The sequence below is a fragment of the Capsicum annuum genome, chromosome 12 (assembly GCF_002878395.1).
Source record: "Capsicum annuum cultivar UCD-10X-F1 chromosome 12, UCD10Xv1.1, whole genome shotgun sequence".
Lineage (NCBI taxonomy): Eukaryota > Viridiplantae > Streptophyta > Magnoliopsida > Solanales > Solanaceae > Capsicum > Capsicum annuum.
This window is the reverse complement of record NC_061122.1, coordinates 4544096-4560561: the sequence shown is the minus strand read 5'-3', so window position 1 is coordinate 4560561 and position 16466 is coordinate 4544096. Positions and strand designations below refer to the sequence as shown.

General features: G+C 35.9%; 1 protein-coding gene across 3 annotated transcripts; it reads left to right on the top strand.

Annotated features, from left to right (window-relative positions):
• The first annotated feature begins 6185 nt into the window (after positions 1-6185).
• LOC107872362 (probable rhamnogalacturonate lyase B) lies at positions 6186-15462 on the top strand. Of its 3 annotated transcripts, none has more exons than XM_016719101.2 (16): positions 6192-6282; positions 9091-9142; positions 9383-9504; positions 9595-9645; positions 9736-9852; positions 9932-10051; positions 10487-10622; positions 10888-11058; positions 11976-12134; positions 12451-12557; positions 12962-13046; positions 13125-13266; positions 13372-13531; positions 13666-13782; positions 14880-15009; positions 15096-15462. In XM_016719101.2, exons 1-16 carry the CDS (start codon positions 6200-6202, stop codon positions 15330-15332), a joined length of 1989 nt encoding a protein of 662 aa, XP_016574587.2. In that variant the 5' UTR covers positions 6192-6199; the 3' UTR covers positions 15333-15462. The 3 variants fall into 3 exon arrangements, with proteins under 3 accessions (XP_047256558.1, XP_016574587.2, XP_047256557.1); XM_047400601.1 differs by having other exon boundaries at positions 9365-9504; XM_047400602.1 differs by lacking the exon at positions 9091-9142 and having other exon boundaries at positions 6186-6282.
• The last annotated feature ends 1004 nt before the right edge of the window (positions 15463-16466 follow it).

Sequence of the window (16466 nt, the reverse complement as noted above, 5' to 3'; positions counted from 1 at the left end):
AGGCGGCTGAGTGTACCCATACGGTTCCTTCGTTTGCAAAGTAGGCTCCGGGGCATAATACTAACTATCTGAAACCTTCAGTACTGGCTCACTGGCAGACCTAGGAAGCCTCATTGTGGGACGCACAACATATATGGGAGTTTCATGTGGTGGCGGAGCTACGAATACCGGTGTGATCGGTGGCGCTGGCTGAGCAGCGGGTCTTGATTGGGGAGCTGCCAAGGGCACACCAGAACTGCCAGGATAATAATGTCGTGGAGTGAATCATGGTGCATGCTAAGGTGACTCAGTAGGAGCAGAGAATTGCGCCTGAGAGAGCGTTGGGCAATTAAAGATATTCCCAAGCCCTTTAGGGAGCGGAGGAGGAGGCATTCCGCTAGCCCATGCTCGGTGTAAATCTATCAATTGTTGCCTGAGCCTTACTACCTCATCATTGTGTTCAGCACTTTCTTTCCTGTGATCCTGATCCGGGTCAATGAGCGAATTTTCAATCTCCCTGCTAGCCATGGCGAGCTTTGCTTTGGATCTATTGAAGTATGGGTGACTAGACAGAGTGCTGTAAACGTACCACTGTTGTCTGAAATAACATGTTCATCAAAGACGACATCCGTTAGGATTAGGGCACACAACAAGCATGGGAATTACATTGGTAAAATTGTCCTAAATTCATGTTTATTTCTACCAGCTTTTGAGGGTAGCGAGGTCATTTTAACATCATCCTGATTTTTGTCTACACTTTTTTTTTACCTACTCTTATTATTATTATTACTATATTATTATATTTTTTCGTATCCATCTCTGCTCTTTTCTTTTCTCTCGTTATCTACCTTTATTTTATCATTCTTTATGGCTTTTGTTTTTCTTTAGAAGAGGAAAAAATAATGAAAAACAACGAAACAAAATGATTAGATCGAACCCAAAAGTAGGTTGCCTACGTATCATGTTGTACATGAATTAGATCTTGCGTAGTTCGGGCAGCATGCGCCTAAACATCATTTTTTTTGCGAAAACGAAAATAAACAAACAAAGGAAAGACGATAACATCATAACAATTTGAAGAAAGGAAACAACAAAAAACGTACAAAAGTTTGGGACCACTTTAAAACTAAACAACAAATACGAAACAACATCCTAGACCCCTAAGACGACACAGGTGAAATTACTAATAAAGACCTTAATACCAAAAACAACTTGACTTCGACTTAAAGCAGACACCCTACCATGACAGACTCACGAAAGACTCAAACTGAATAAAGATAAGAAATGCTCTTTCAGACTGGTGCTCTGCGCGATGACCCTGGCTGATATGGACCTGCCTCTGAAGTTCTCTTTCTCCCATTTAAGCTTTGTAGCATATCCTGTAAACATACCCTGATATCGGGGAAGAAGCTTCGGGCCCGTATTCCTGCTTCATGAGGAGTGCACTTGGAAAGATTATTCTGACACCTTTCTACCGTCTTGAACAAATCTGCTAACTGAACCCTCATTGTTTCCACTTTTGACCCTACACTTTCATCCTGATGGTCGTCTACTATGTATTCTTCCTGTATTCTCCCTCTAAGTTGCGCTGGTAAGGGTTGACTGATACCCCGAGGGATAGATTGAAGCCAGAGCCCATATCCCTGAGTGTACCCCGGATTATCCAAACTTTCTTTGAGTGTGTCTACATCTAGCTTTGTCGCATGCTTCCAAAACTGCTCGTACTTGATCTCACCTAAGGCTTGGTCCTTGAAGTACTCAACATCCTTCAGAAGATCCACTGCTGGTGGCACGTCCTGCAGCCTACCCAACTGGCGGATTACCCTAGAAGGACTGTATGGTCTAGTGCAATTGAGCCCTAACATAACTAAAGGGAGCTGCTTCTGACAACCCAACAATACTATCTTTGGTCGAAGCCACAGATAAGTCCACAAAATGTTATCCTTGGTTCTTGACTCAAGAAATTCAATCCAAGCGTCGACTCCCACGGGTAACGAGAATTTATCCAAACTCAGCCTGGAGTCCATGGCTTTCACTCGATTGGGAATATAACAATCTAACACGTCTGGTCTAACTAAAGAAGGCGCATGCAAATGCTCCATCATCCATAACTGCAATATCAGGTTACTGCCCTCAAAAAATCTCCTTCCCCCTTCACTTCGGTTAAAGCCTTATATATTTCTATTAAGATCATGGGTATGAGAGTGAACCTTCCCTTTTGATTAATGCCCTTATCGTTTTGATCCTTATGAAATAGGGCCATCACCACAGATTGCAAGCAGGTATTAATACGTCTTTCTTCTAGTGGAAACACTAAAGTTCCTAACAAAGCGAGGGTAAAGACTTCAAGACGCTTTCTCTCCCACTTCTCCTTAGTCACATGAAATTCATCCCAAAAGCAATCAAAAACTTCCGAGGGCCCGAATCTAGCGAACAAAAAATCTAGGGAAACCCACGAATCACTTAAACAACCCAAACGGATACCCTTACTTTTTAAACCACAAGACTACAAAAATCTCACGCCAGTATGATTTCATGCTCGGATCATATCCTTCTCAATATAGAACAAACGCAACATACCGGATATTTCTGGACGAGAGGTAACATGCAGAAGTTACGTAAGATCACCTAATATTTTAATCAGTTTCTGCTGATCAACATAGTTAAACATCTCCCACCATTTGATTAACTTTTTGGGCACCTTGACAACCATCAGAACTCTAGACTTGGTGGACAAATCCATCCTGTAATAACACATAAGACGTTATCTCAAAAATTTGACAGGAGTACAAGATTCCCAACCCTTGGGATTTTTTACGCAAGCACATGTCGATAGGATAGACCACATTCATGACTCCGATTTGTCGAACAGAAGTACTGAGCGAAATCAGTCTACTTGGCAAACAACTCTAGATTACGGGACGACAGACCTAGGCTAATACTAAGACAAAGGCCAACACAAAGAATACCGGACCCACCGAGGGTTGCCTACGTATCCCAACCCAAGGGAAAAGAATCAGGTATGCGTAGTTCATCCAGATTGGACAATTAACGATTAACTAATAAATGGACCCTAACTTAAGAGACAAACGAAAAAAAAACTTTTGGATTTTCAGCTAGACACTGACACCACCAATTATGAAGAAAAATCTTTTTGGTAGTTTTGTTTTTGACAAATAAGTAGAAAAGGCAAACAAAACTCTTTTTTTCTTTTTTTTTTTTGAATTTACGGTACTTTGAGAAGACAAATGTAAAACGTAAAATTTTTTTTTTTTTGAGTTTTTGGATCGTGAACAACAAAAGCCGTAAATATTCTAAAATAAACTAAAAAAAAAAAAAAAAAAAAAAAAAAAAAAAAAAAAACTATTTTTTTTCTTTTTCGTTTTTGCCTACGCACCTTATTCCTAACAATTTTTTTTATTATATATATATATATATTTATTTTATTAATATTATTCTTTTTCTTATTTTTTTTATTATTAATTTTTTTTAAAAAAATCAGTCCGTCAAATGACCACGTTACCCTTAAAAATGCAACAGTTAGCACGTACAGATGCTTTAGAGGTGAGTCTCCTACAAAGGGCCATGTGGGTCTCGCTAGGTCTCAGTATGATGCACATAAGCATGACCTAAAGGCTGACCTACGTTGTGGTTCACTAACAAGGCTGTTCGGGGGAACGTATGGTCGATAGTGGCTGCTTTGCTTTCCACCTACTCCATAACACCGACGGCTCCCCCCCTAAAATAAGGGTGACTCAACTAGAGGTCGTGTACAACACGTGTACTACGGACTTGTTGTAGAAAGAAGGCCTGGGGGTAGACACATGATGACAGATATAAAAGCGGTAACACATAGGATAAATATTATAAACAAAGAGCACGAAAAACGCACAAACGTGTAAACAATAACACAAACAAAATCACAAACAAGCTTATACACTCGTAATGCCAAACAAAGCCGATACGACTCCAAAAATAGCTCGAATTCTGAAAACTTGTCATTGTCCCCAGCAGAGTCGCCAGAGCTGTCACACCCCTTTTTACGTACTCCAAAAGATTTATGTTTGAAGTTCGAAAGGATTTTATTATTTAAGTGACAAGAAATGAAAATTTATTTCGGAAAAAGAATTATTTATATTTTTTATTCAGAGTCGCCACTTGGCATAATCTGGTGTGCCAAGTCACCGTTAGATAATCCTTTCCAAAACCATTTGACTCTTTAAACTGGTTTGCGAAAAGAGATTCCGACTAAGGAATTTTGTTGATCGAGGGAAAGGTGTTAGGCACCCCTTGATCCCCTGGTTCAACCACGGTCTCTTGGTAGAGTGTATCAACTATTTTGGCACTACGAAATGTATAAACCACACAAAAACACGCAAAACAATCAAATAATAGACAAAAAAAAAATAAAACAATCCAAAATGTAATGTCCAGTCCAATTATACAGTTCGGAGTATAAAAAAATGCAAAAATATAAACCTACGCTAAATTAATTCTAAACTAATGCTCAACTCGATGCCTCGGGCCTTCATCATGAACGTCCTCCGGGTACATGATACCCCGGGGCATTTCCCGGTGAATAGATGTGTACAGATACTTCGGGGCATTCCCCGGCCAAATCATACAATTGAATTGAATGTGACACAACAAAACCATTCCAACACATATTTCAACATTCATCGCATTGAATCAACACCTCACTCCTAACTTTTGCCTACCCGCCATAAGTATTTTTTTTGCCTATCCAATTCGACCTATCAGAATACTATCAAGCTCGATATCAATGAATCAAATCAACAAAATCATCTTTTATCAACTTTTAACTTCCCCCACAACAATCAATTTTAATTCTCAAACAAGATATCACTTCATGACACACCTTATAATCAATCCATAAACATGGAAATCAAACACCAAGTCAAACAAACAACGATTTACATCAGCACGGATCAACCAACACACTGGATTCAATTCAAAGCATAGAACACGATAAATAACAAAATATAGAAGAGAAGGAATAGAATTGAACCTCGATAGAACGCTCTTGTAGGATAATAAAGAAATCCGAAGACTAAAATACTCGAACGGAGAACCTCAAATGCGAATCTCTCCGAATCCGAACTCGGCGTCGAAAATTGAAACAAGAAATAATATAGCTCGAGTTTCGATTAGCTCGGGATAGCGTAAACGGACAGAAACGATTCAGAATCCAGTGCGCTTGACCTTTCTGATGGAATATCGAACCTAGTGCCTGAATCTGACCGAAGTTCAACGAAACAAAGAGATTTCGGTGAGAGCAACGATGGGCGAGTATTGACTAGATGGTCAGCTCTCGGACGATTTTCGATGCTCTTTAGCTAGAGTCACCTGAACTGCTTGGGAACGGACGGCTCCGGCGAGGGGGTACTGTTTCCGGCGAAAAGCCGCCGGCAAATCGAGTTTTTTGATTTTTTTTTATCTCTCTCCCTCTCCTGATCGAATCTGTGTGTATTCCGTTGAGTGGGTGTCGTCTACAGCTGTGGGAGTGTTGTCTTCTATGGAGTTTTTCTCTCAGCTCCCTGTGTATTGTGTGTGACGATGGGATGTCTGTGAATTGTTGTTGCGAAGAAGAAAACCAAAAATGGTGTTTTTGAGGTGTGTGATATGTGAGGTCTTTGATGATGAGTAATTGAGAGTGTATTGTGTGTGTGAATTTCAGTTTGGTTTGTGGAGAAGAAAGGAATTTTTTTCCTTGAGATGTGCTGTAAATGTTCTTCCCCCTGAAGATCAGTGTGTGCGCGTGTATATATGAGGTGAGGGTGGGGTAGTGGTGAGGTAGGTGAGGTCATGTGGGGTAGGGGGTAGGGTGTGGGGTGGTGAGGTGGTTTATTTTGATTGGGTAGGTTGTTAGGATAAGATAGGTAGATGTTGTTTTTTTTTAATTGGAGGAATAAGGGTTAGGTGTCTATTTTTGTTTGGGTAGGTTGCTAGGATAATACAAAATTAGTTAGGGGAATGTTATTTTTGTTATTTGTGGAGGGATCATCACACGGGTGAGGGTACACAGTAGGATAAGGTAAAAATGGGTAAAACGACATGGGAGAGGGACGAAATTAGGTGTGTACAACTTTAAACTTAATTATAAGTATTTTTTTTAATTAACTTGAGATCATTTTAAGAATCAATATATTAATTTCACAAAGTGCTAATAATATTTATGTTGTGTTAGTGCTGCAGGAAGATGGGGAAGAATATTCAACTATGGTTATATGTCATGGAATTAATTACTATGGTTGCTTTTATATTCCTGTTAATAGCTGATGGGTAAGTCTTTACTTCTTTTATGGTTATATTATTTGTGTAAAATTGGGTAAATTTTGGAAAATTAAGGCTCTTCTCAGCTCAACTTAAATTAGAATTTAACAAAAATATTTTTAAAAATTTATGCTATTAATGTATTTTTAAATTAGTTAACTTTTTTTTTTTTTTAATGTATAAAGTTATCCAACACTTTTATTTGATGGAACTAGGAGGTCGAGTAACACAAGACGCTAGATTATTTCTTTCGATTTTATCTAACATTTAAAACATGTACTTGGTGAAGGTAGCAAGTACTCCACAAAATAATTGACATGCAAATAAATTTACTCCAACAATGAAAAAATATTGTTTAAACTTTAATGAATAACGTTATTTGATACCTAGAAAAAAAAAAAATTATGGAAGAAGCATAACAATAGCCAATAGGTATGCAATAGAATAGTCGAAATGTATTCACAACTATAAGCTACGGATATCAATATCCTTCATCCTTGATCAGATACTTTAGATTCAAATTAAAACGTCTTTGTTAATCCCAATCAATTAAGTCGTCTTTGTTAGAGTGTACTACTATCAAATATTTTAATGCAAATTTAGATTTAACCGGGCCCCAAACCAGCTTTGGAATTGGAAGGAAACATTTTTTTTTTTCTAAAAGAAGAGAATATATGTTATCTTTTTAGAAATTATTTGGTAGGTGAAATGAAATAAGTAAGACTATTTCATGAATTTATTTTGTCACATTTTTTATATAGGATAGTAATCCCAATTAGTTGAAATAAAATAATTCTGAGATTAAGTAATACCTCTAATAAGTTAATCTCAAATTTTATTCAGAATTGTTATATTTATCTCACAAAGAGCTAATGTAGACTAAGTTATCTTGAGATTATAATTTTTAAAATAAAATAATTTCAAGTTGAATAGAGGTGAAATATCCTAGATTAAGCTTCAGATAAAATTTATAACAAATTTAATCTTGATATCCCATCATCTTATTGTACCAAATAAACTTCTCTTAAACCCTCCAACTAAATAACCAACATTCCACCAACCACCATGATTCCTGTCCAAACTTCAATAGCAAAATTCCACCAACCACCATGGATTCCTGTCCAAACTTCAATAGCAAAATTGGTTACCTCAGAAAAAGTAAACTGTATACTATGTTGCAATTGATGAACACCAATTGTACATTGGGTCGGCAGAAAATTATACTATTTATATACATTCAAAAAATTGTTTTTATGTATATATTGTATATATGTGTTGACTCATTCTTCAACAGACATGCGATCATAGCCCTATCTCCTTCCGTAGTAGAATAGAGTACCTTATTTCTTTTGAATTAATAACTTCAATGGTCACTCAACTTATGACTTTTCTCTCAGAAAGTTACTCAACTTTGTTTCTTACTTCAAAAGTCACTCAACTTAGGGTTCCTATCTCAAAAAGTCACTCAACTTTGGTTTTTACTTCAAAAGTCACTTAACTATGGATATTATACTTATAAAGTCATTCAACCTATTTAATTAATTATTTTTTATTAAAATTTGCTAACATGAAATTTTATTTAAACCAAAATTCTAAAAAAAATAAAATTTGAACCATATTATTACAAGTTTACTTTATATTTAAGACTCCGCAATTTTAAAATATCCTAAATAGTTATATCAATTCACTTATAATGTTAATATTAATTTTTAAGATTTTCAGAATCATACTCATTTTGTTGATTAGATTTAAATAACTTTCAATGTGATACTTATTTACGGAATTGATTTTTCAATCATAATACAATTTTTTGTATTACCACTTGTATAATATACATATGCATCAAATAAATACAATAAATTATATTCCTAAAAAGTTGATAAAAAGGAACGCTATAGATTTTAACTAAAATGATATGATAAAAAACATTAGTGCAATGTTATTAAACATTAGTAACATTATAATATATACACTGCAACGAGGTAAAATTAGCAATAAAATTGTACAATCAAATAATTGTGATTTTAGGATATTAATTGAAGATTTATATAACTATATATACTTTAGAGTATAGAGTAATCATTGGACAAGAACATTGCAAAAAATAGTCATAAAACCAAAATTCTAAGAAATAAAAAAAATATTATTTAAACCATTTAAATGAATTTTGGATATGAACGGGTCATTAAATTGATTGTTTAAATAAAAATCTTTTTTAATTCTTAAATTATTTGTTTTTTAAAAAACTACATGTTAGCAAATTTTAATAAAAAATATCAATTAAATAGTTTGAGTGACTTTGTAAATAAAACAGTTATAGTTGAGTGATTTTTGGAGTAAAAATTAAAGTTGAGTGACTTTTTTAAGAAAAGATTTCATAGTTGAGTGAGACTTTCTGAGAGAAAAATAATAAATTGAGTGACCATTTGGATTATTAACTTTCTTTTTTATGAACCCTTATGATATCTTTGTGTGTTTACTTCTTAGAATGAATTCACAAAAATATTAGGAGGTGTTAATAGAAGAATGAATTCACAAAAATATTAGGAGGTGTCAATAGAGGATACGCAGACCTTATTCCTATCTTAGTGGTAGCTTAGAGTGAATAGTTCTTGCTTTTCTTTAATCCACTCTTTCTCTAGACATGTATATGTCAACAACAACAACATGCCCAGTATAATCCAACAAAGTGAGGGAAGGTAGAACGTACAGCGAGTATGTTTCCATAGACATGTCTATGTCGTATTCATTAATCTGGTGTAAACATTAAGTATGAAAATTTTATACTGAGTTGTTGTTTATTTGTTCTGAAAATAGACGAAGATTGACAGAAACGCCAATCGTCCAATTGGATATACAAACTGAACAAGTAAGATTTTTAAGTTTAACAAAGATTCAAATATCAGATGTGTAAATCTTGCATTATTTATTAAACAGAAGTTCCTTCAACAGTAGTTCTCATAGTAATGTATAAATATTGTATTCACTTCCAGCCTAGATGGTACATATTTTATTCTGGTAGTTTCTTGTTATTCCCTTTATGTTACTATTGGATATTTCTTGCACTTTGATTATCGTATTATTTTCTTAGTATGCTATGTTGCTTCAGGCGACAATGAGCAATGGCATTGCAAATGTTACTTTATCTATACCAGACGGTCTCATTACGAGCATATCATATTGTGGAATCAACAACTTACTCGCGACCCAAAATGTCGAAAAAGATAGAGGGTATATATAACCTATGAACATTTTCATATTATAAAGTTTCATTAATGGAGAAATTAACTAACAATAGTACCAAATTATGAAATTTTTTAGGTATTGGGATGTTTTTTGGAATCATACAACATCTCGAAGAGCTCGAAAAAAGTATGTTACGTTGTACTTTCTCTTTACATATTAACATACATGAAATTTGTCCATCCAAAAGTATAAGTCCATATTGCATTTCAAATGTAGGTTTTTGGAAAATAGTTTCGAGATCATAATGGACAACGAAAACCAGGCAGAAATTTCATTTAAAAGTACATGGAATACTTCCCAATCTGATGAACTTCCATTGAACAGCGATATAAGGTGAAGCGCGATGTAAAAGCTCAAATTCTGTTACAAGTAATTGTATAATTCAAACTAAGTTAAAGCGATGAATTTTCAGGTTTGTGATGCTACGAGACACACCTGGATTTTATACGTATGCTATATTTGAACGTCTGGAAGGATGGCCCCTTGTAGATATCGAAAATCTAAGAGTTGTCTTCAAGCTTCAACACGACATGTACTAATCTAAATTCTCTCATTCTTAATATAACAAAGTACCACGCCCAAGGGTATAGCCTAGTGGTTCAATGAAGTTGGTTTGAGAGCATCATAAGGTCTGAGGTTCAATTCTCAACGAAGAGAAACACTAGCTAGGTGATTTACTTGGTACCTATTGTTGGTGGACAGAGTTACCTGGTACCTATTGCTGGTGGGAGGTGGCAGGTATCACGTGAAATGAGTCGAGGTGCATGCAAGCTGGCTCAGACACTATGCACTAAAGCTCCTGTTATGCGTAGGGTCTAGGAAAGGGCTTCACCACAAGGATGTATTGTACGCAGCCTTACCTTGCATTTCCAAAGCTTGAATCTACGACTTCTTGGTCACAAACACACACACACATAACAAATTACCTATGATAAATTGTCTTCAAGCTGCATGTTTTCTCTTATAGGTTTCATTACATGGCTATCTCGGACGAGAGGCAGAGGATCATGCCAATGCCGGTGGACCGAGAGACAGGCAAGGTGCTTGACTACAAAGAAGCTGTTCTTTTAACAAATCCAACTAATACAGATCTAACAGGAGAGGTAGGATCCTACAATTAGCTAGTATACAATAACTGTACATGTATTTTATGAAAACGTCAAGGCTAACATCCATCGTATTTTAGATCATGTTTCTGTTGAACGCGTGACCAGATCATTTAAAAGCTTAATCTATTATGCGAAACAATACCTATGTAAAGTGAATCTTGATGTATAGACAAGTGATAGGTTAATTTACATGTAGTTACCAGATGGACAATTTTATTCATGATATACAGATGTTTAATTTACGTATACGAATATGTAGGTGGATGACAAATACTTCTATGCAAATGATAACAAAGATGATAGAGTTCATGGATGGGTAGGTGCTGATCCTCCTGTAGGATTTTGGATGATAATTCCGAGTGATGAATTTCGTACTGGAGGACCTTACAAACAAGATCTCACTACACATGTTGGTCCAACTGTACTTTCTGTAAGTATTGAAATGATTAAATTCCAGTAAGTTGCACTTGCTTCTCTTTGATTTTTAGGAATATCGACTGTTTAATCATGGGCGATCCACACTCGTTTGGAATTGAGGCGTACTAATCGTTGTAGTTGTTGTTGTTATTGGCGTTCTAATCATAGATGGTCCGGACTTGTTTGGAATTGAAGCGTCCTAGCAGTAGTAGTTGTTTGTTATTGACTATTTAATCATGGCCGGTCTTGACTTGTTTGGAATTGAGGCATACTACTAGTAGTAGTGGTGGTAGTAGTAGTAGTTGTTGACCATTTTATCATGGCGGTCTTGACTTGTTTAGAATTGAGGCGCACTACTAGTAGTAGTTGTTGTTGACTATTTAATCATAGTCGGTCCTGACTTGTTTGGAATTGAGGCATACTAGTAGTAGAAATAGTTGTTGACTATTTAATCATGGCTGGCCCTGACTTGTTTGGAATTTAGGTGTACTAGTTGTAGTAGTTGTTGTTGTTGACTAAAAGAGGAGCCTGGTGCACTAAAGTTACCACTATACGCGGTGTCCGAGGAAGGGTCCCACCACAAGGGTGTATCGTACGCAGCCTTACCTTGCATTTCTACAAGAGGTTGTTTCAAAGGCTTGAACCCGTGACCTCCTGATCACATGGTAGCAACTTTACCAGTTACTCCAAGGCTCCCTTCTTGTTGACTATTTAATCATTACCGGTCCTAAGTTGTTTGGAATTGAGGCGCACTAGTAGTTGTTGTTGTTATCGACTGTTTGATAATAGCCGGCTCTGACTTGTTTGAATTGAGCCGCTCTAATAGCAGTACTATTAGTTGTTACTGACTATTTAATCATAGCTGTCCCGACTTGTTTGGAACTGAGATGTACTAGTTATTGTTGTTGACTATTTGATCATTAACCTCAGGTATTTGTAAGTAGACATTATGCTGGTGACGATCTTGTGATCAAATTTCAACAAGGAGAGCCATGGAAAAAAGTTATTGGCCCTGTATTTCTATATCTCAACTCAAATGCTTCTGCTATGGACGATCCCACGGTACTCTGGGACGATGCAAAGAAAAGGGTAATATATGAATCTTTTTCTATTTTATAAACCAATTCGGGATGTTTCCCTCAATGCATTGGTCGGGTGGTAAGAGCATAACATGTGACGTGTGGATTAGTCGTCCTGAACAGTTCCTGTAGGTTGTACTGTGCATGCCTCAACAAAAGCCTGGCATTTAAGTAGAGAAGGGTAGTGCTTCGGACCCATTGTGCATCGAGTTTTGAGTTGTGTGCCACGACTCTCAGAGATTTCTCGGTTATAAATATATTTGGGATGTCTTCAGAAGTGAATTCGGTTAACATAGTGCTGAAGGAATTCCCTGTCGAATTTACAGATGAATCAAGAAGTTGCAAGCTGGCCCTATGATTTTCCAGTTTCAGAAGACTACATCAAATCTAATCAAAGAGGAACTGTTACCGGCCAACTTTTTGTTAATGACAGGCAAGTTTTTCTGGTTTTCGTTCTTTAGCATCTGCATCGATATTATTTATGCATCAATGAACCCAGTGTAACCCCACAAGTGGGTTTTGGGGCGAGTAGTTTGTGCGTAGACCTCACCCCTACCTCGTAGAAATAGAGATACTGTTTCTGATACACCCTTGTCTCAGGGACATATATTTATGCATCATAATGGAAATAGTAGTGTCTTTAGTACTTTGGATTTGATTAATGATCTGTTTCAGTTCAGTTTTTTTTTTTCAAGTGTAGCTGCTATTGTGCCTCATAAATCACGCGGTGTTGTTTTATCGCGAAAGCTCTTTATTTACGTGTGACTAATGTTGTACTTATAAGTGCAATTACACAAAACTGCACTAATATTTAAGATGTATAATTTGTATTTTCAGCACTACTACTTTAGTACCAGCATCCAACAGTTATATAGGGTTAGCACCACCAGGAGATGTTGGATCTTGGCAAAGAGAAAACAAAGTAATGTTGCATGATCCATAAATTTATAAGTTAAAAGAAGCTCTTTAGTTATATAGATTACTAATAGAGTAACTTCAGGGATATCAATTTTGGACAAAAGCAGATGCTTGTGGGAATTTCGCCATAGAAAATGTCATACCCGGTACATATAACTTGTATGCAACCGTCCCTGGAACTATTGGCGATTACATATACACTTCTGATGTAGAAGTAACTCCAGGTTTTGATTTCTGATTTACGCATTTTGTTACTATTTGTTAGTTCGGATGCTCTTGTTTCATCTTATCTGTTCTTTTCGTTCAATTTCATGTGTATCGAAATGCAGGTTGTACTATTGAAATAGGGAGTTTGGTTTATAATCCTCCAAGAAATGGAGCAACACTTTGGGAAATCGGTGTACCAGATCGCACTGCTGCTGAGTTCTTCATTCCAACTCCACCTACACAGTTTAACGCTCATGTATACCAAAACAATTCTGAATCAATGTATGTCAATCATTATTTCTTAAGGGGCGTGCAAAGTCCAAACTGGACAACTATAAGTGAACGGAGAGAATACTTCATGAATATTTACTTTGAAATTGTAGCTCATTCTCTCCATTTTTTGGTTTAATTTGCAGATTTAGACAATATGGTTTGTGGGAACAATATAGTGTTTTGTATCCTGAAAATGATCTCGTCTACAATGTTGGCACTAGCAATTATTCAAAAGACTGGTTTTTTGCTCATGTTACTAGGTATTCTCTAAAACTCCATTTCATTCTTATTTTCGAGTTATATAGTACTTTGTCATGACTTCTTCCTTTCTGTTATTGCTTTTTCATCAAGTCGAGGTTCTATTAGAAACAATTTCTCTACCCCAGGGTAGGGGTAAGGTCTGCATACACCTACCGGCTACGTCCCCAGACCCCACTTTGTTATGTTGTTGTTGTTGTTGTATATTGAACCGGCCCTTGGACCGCTGGTTGCTAAACTCAAAACGGGGTTCACTTTGAAGCTTGTCTTAGGCAAATTTCAAAAATTAGGTCATAAGGGCGAGGTCAGCATCTAACTGGTCTCGCCCTTTTATGACCTAACTTTTGCCTTCCCATTCTGACGTGGGATTCACTAACACAAACTTCACAACAAATCCCCTTTCGACTTCAAACTAGCAGTGCTTGAGGCTATTGCCATGTGACCAGGAGGTCACAAGTTCAAGTCCCTTGGAAACTGTCTCTTGCATTAACGTTGTGTACAATAGACTCTTATACGTAAACAACCAACTAAAGTGCTCTATACTTCTTCATTACTCGTACAGGCTGGACAGAGTTAAGCTATATTTTAGGAATTGTTTTATCTCAATCAATCAAGAATGCCTCAACTAGATAAATTCACTTATTTCACAAAATTCTTCTAGTGATGCCTTTTCCCCTTTATTTTTTGTATTCCTATATGCAATGATGGAGATGGAGTACTTGGGACCAGCAGAATTCTAAAACTATGGAACCAATTGGTTTCACACCAAGAGAACAAAATCTGAAGCTACGACCCCAACAAATTGGAAGATATCTTGAGACAAATTAGGTTTTAGCACTGGTGTATCCTATATGTACTCAAGTTTATTCGAAGTCTCCGAATGATATAACACTGTCGACTTCTTGGGAAAATGTGGAAGATGACTTTAATCTCTTGTTTCGGAGAAATAAGTGGCTCACGAGGAATCTCAGTCCGTACTTAGCAATCTTTGTCTGACCCTTCTGCAGACTCGACCCCACATCAAAACAGGGGCTTTGGTGTACCAAGCTGCCTTCTTAATATGCAACGATGTGACTTTTAGATAATTGTTCATCTGCAGGAACATAGGGAACAAGACCTATGAAGCTACCACATGGAAAATCATATTTAACCTCGAATGTGTTGTAGATAGCGCGGCTAATTACACTCTCCAATTGGCTCTCGCAGCAGCTCAGGGCGCTAAACTACAAGTATGTTCATTTCAATTAATTAGTTATCAGCGTCTAATTACACTCTCCAATTTACTTTCATGAAAATTGTTTTTTTTTTTTTGAAGGTTCGTTTCAACGATGAAAAAGTTGTAGATCCTCATTTTACAACAGGGAAAATAGGTGGAGATAATGCAATTGCAAGACATGGTATTCATGGATTATATTGGCTTCACAACATTATAGTATGTGGCAATTTACTCTTAAATGGAACAAACACAATATTTCTTACACAAGCAATAGCTACTAACCCTTTTCAAGGTGTAATGTATGATTATATTCGTTTTGAAGGACCCCATCAATGATAAATTGGTCATTCAACGATAACATAGTTTCACAAGTGGGGTCTGGGGAACGATAAGATGGTCATTTTTTCTGTATACGTACACTGACAATGTAAAGATTCGTTTACCAAGTTATGATTGATGTTTATCATTGAAATTTGCCTCTATTTACCTTATGTGACATGATAAGTAAATATTTTTTACATTATTGGTGTTAAAAAGGTAATTTCCATTTCAAATGTGTGTAAAAACCGTTCCTTTTTAATCCTTTGAATCGTGGTGTTGGGTTTAGCTAAGCTTGCATACACTTTAATTACGTTCACGGGGTGTTGTTATATTCTACCAGTATAGATATCGAATAATTCTATGCACCAAGGCTTAAATTGATTAAAAATAACAATGGTGTTCCATTATTTCAATGGTTAACTATCACATAATTTTTACAAAACCTCTCACAATTCTTTTCACTTTCTTTATATTATCTTTTTTGTTTAACTCTTGGTTTGCTCCACAAAAATGTCTTAAAATAAAAAATAAAACTTAGGGAATCCATTAAATAAAAGTCACGAGTGGTCCTTATAATTTGGTATCACATGATCCCAAAAAGAAAATAATACAAACGTCCACATCTTCATTATAACCTTTTTTATTTTAGCACTCTTTATCCCTCAGAATTAAAGCAATACAATTGCGTTTTATATTCACTTTTTGGATGTTTTCTATAAAAGAAATTTTCATATTAAAGTCATGTAATTGTTCTATTACCCTCTTTGCATTTTGGAAAAATTAGGCAATGAAAATACTTTTTTATAGAAACTAAAATTAATACACAATTTTCGAAAATGATGAAATAAATTTTCTTTTACCTAATTACCAGTAGGCAGTAGTGTTTGACTTTCTTAAATTGGAACTTCATAAAGAGCTTGATAAATTTGGTGAAGAAGTTGAAAATAATTAATGAGGTTACATACAATTATCTACTAAAATGTAAATTTATAATCTTTATAGGAAAAATGATCAATTTTGGCTTTGAGCTATTCGAAATGGAATAATCTTTAACCCTAGTTTAAGGGTGTCAAGTGGGCCGGGTTACCCTAGTTTAAGGGTGTCAAGTGGGTCGGGTCGACCCGGCTCGACCCGACCCTTGTAATTAAT

What these genes read in the sequence shown, in the direction of transcription:
- LOC107872362 (XM_047400601.1), top strand. Translation starts at nt 6,200, where the DNA reads ATGGGGAAGAATATTCAACTATGGTTATATGTCATGGAATTAATTACT. An exon ending in TTCCTGTTAATAGCTGATGG is followed by an intron (nt 6,283 to 9,090) that starts GTAAGTCTTTAC and finishes TTCTGAAAATAG; the next exon opens with ACGAAGATTGACAGAAACGC. An exon ending in TTGGTCCAACTGTACTTTCT is followed by an intron (nt 11,059 to 11,975) that starts GTAAGTATTGAA and finishes CATTAACCTCAG; the next exon opens with GTATTTGTAAGTAGACATTA.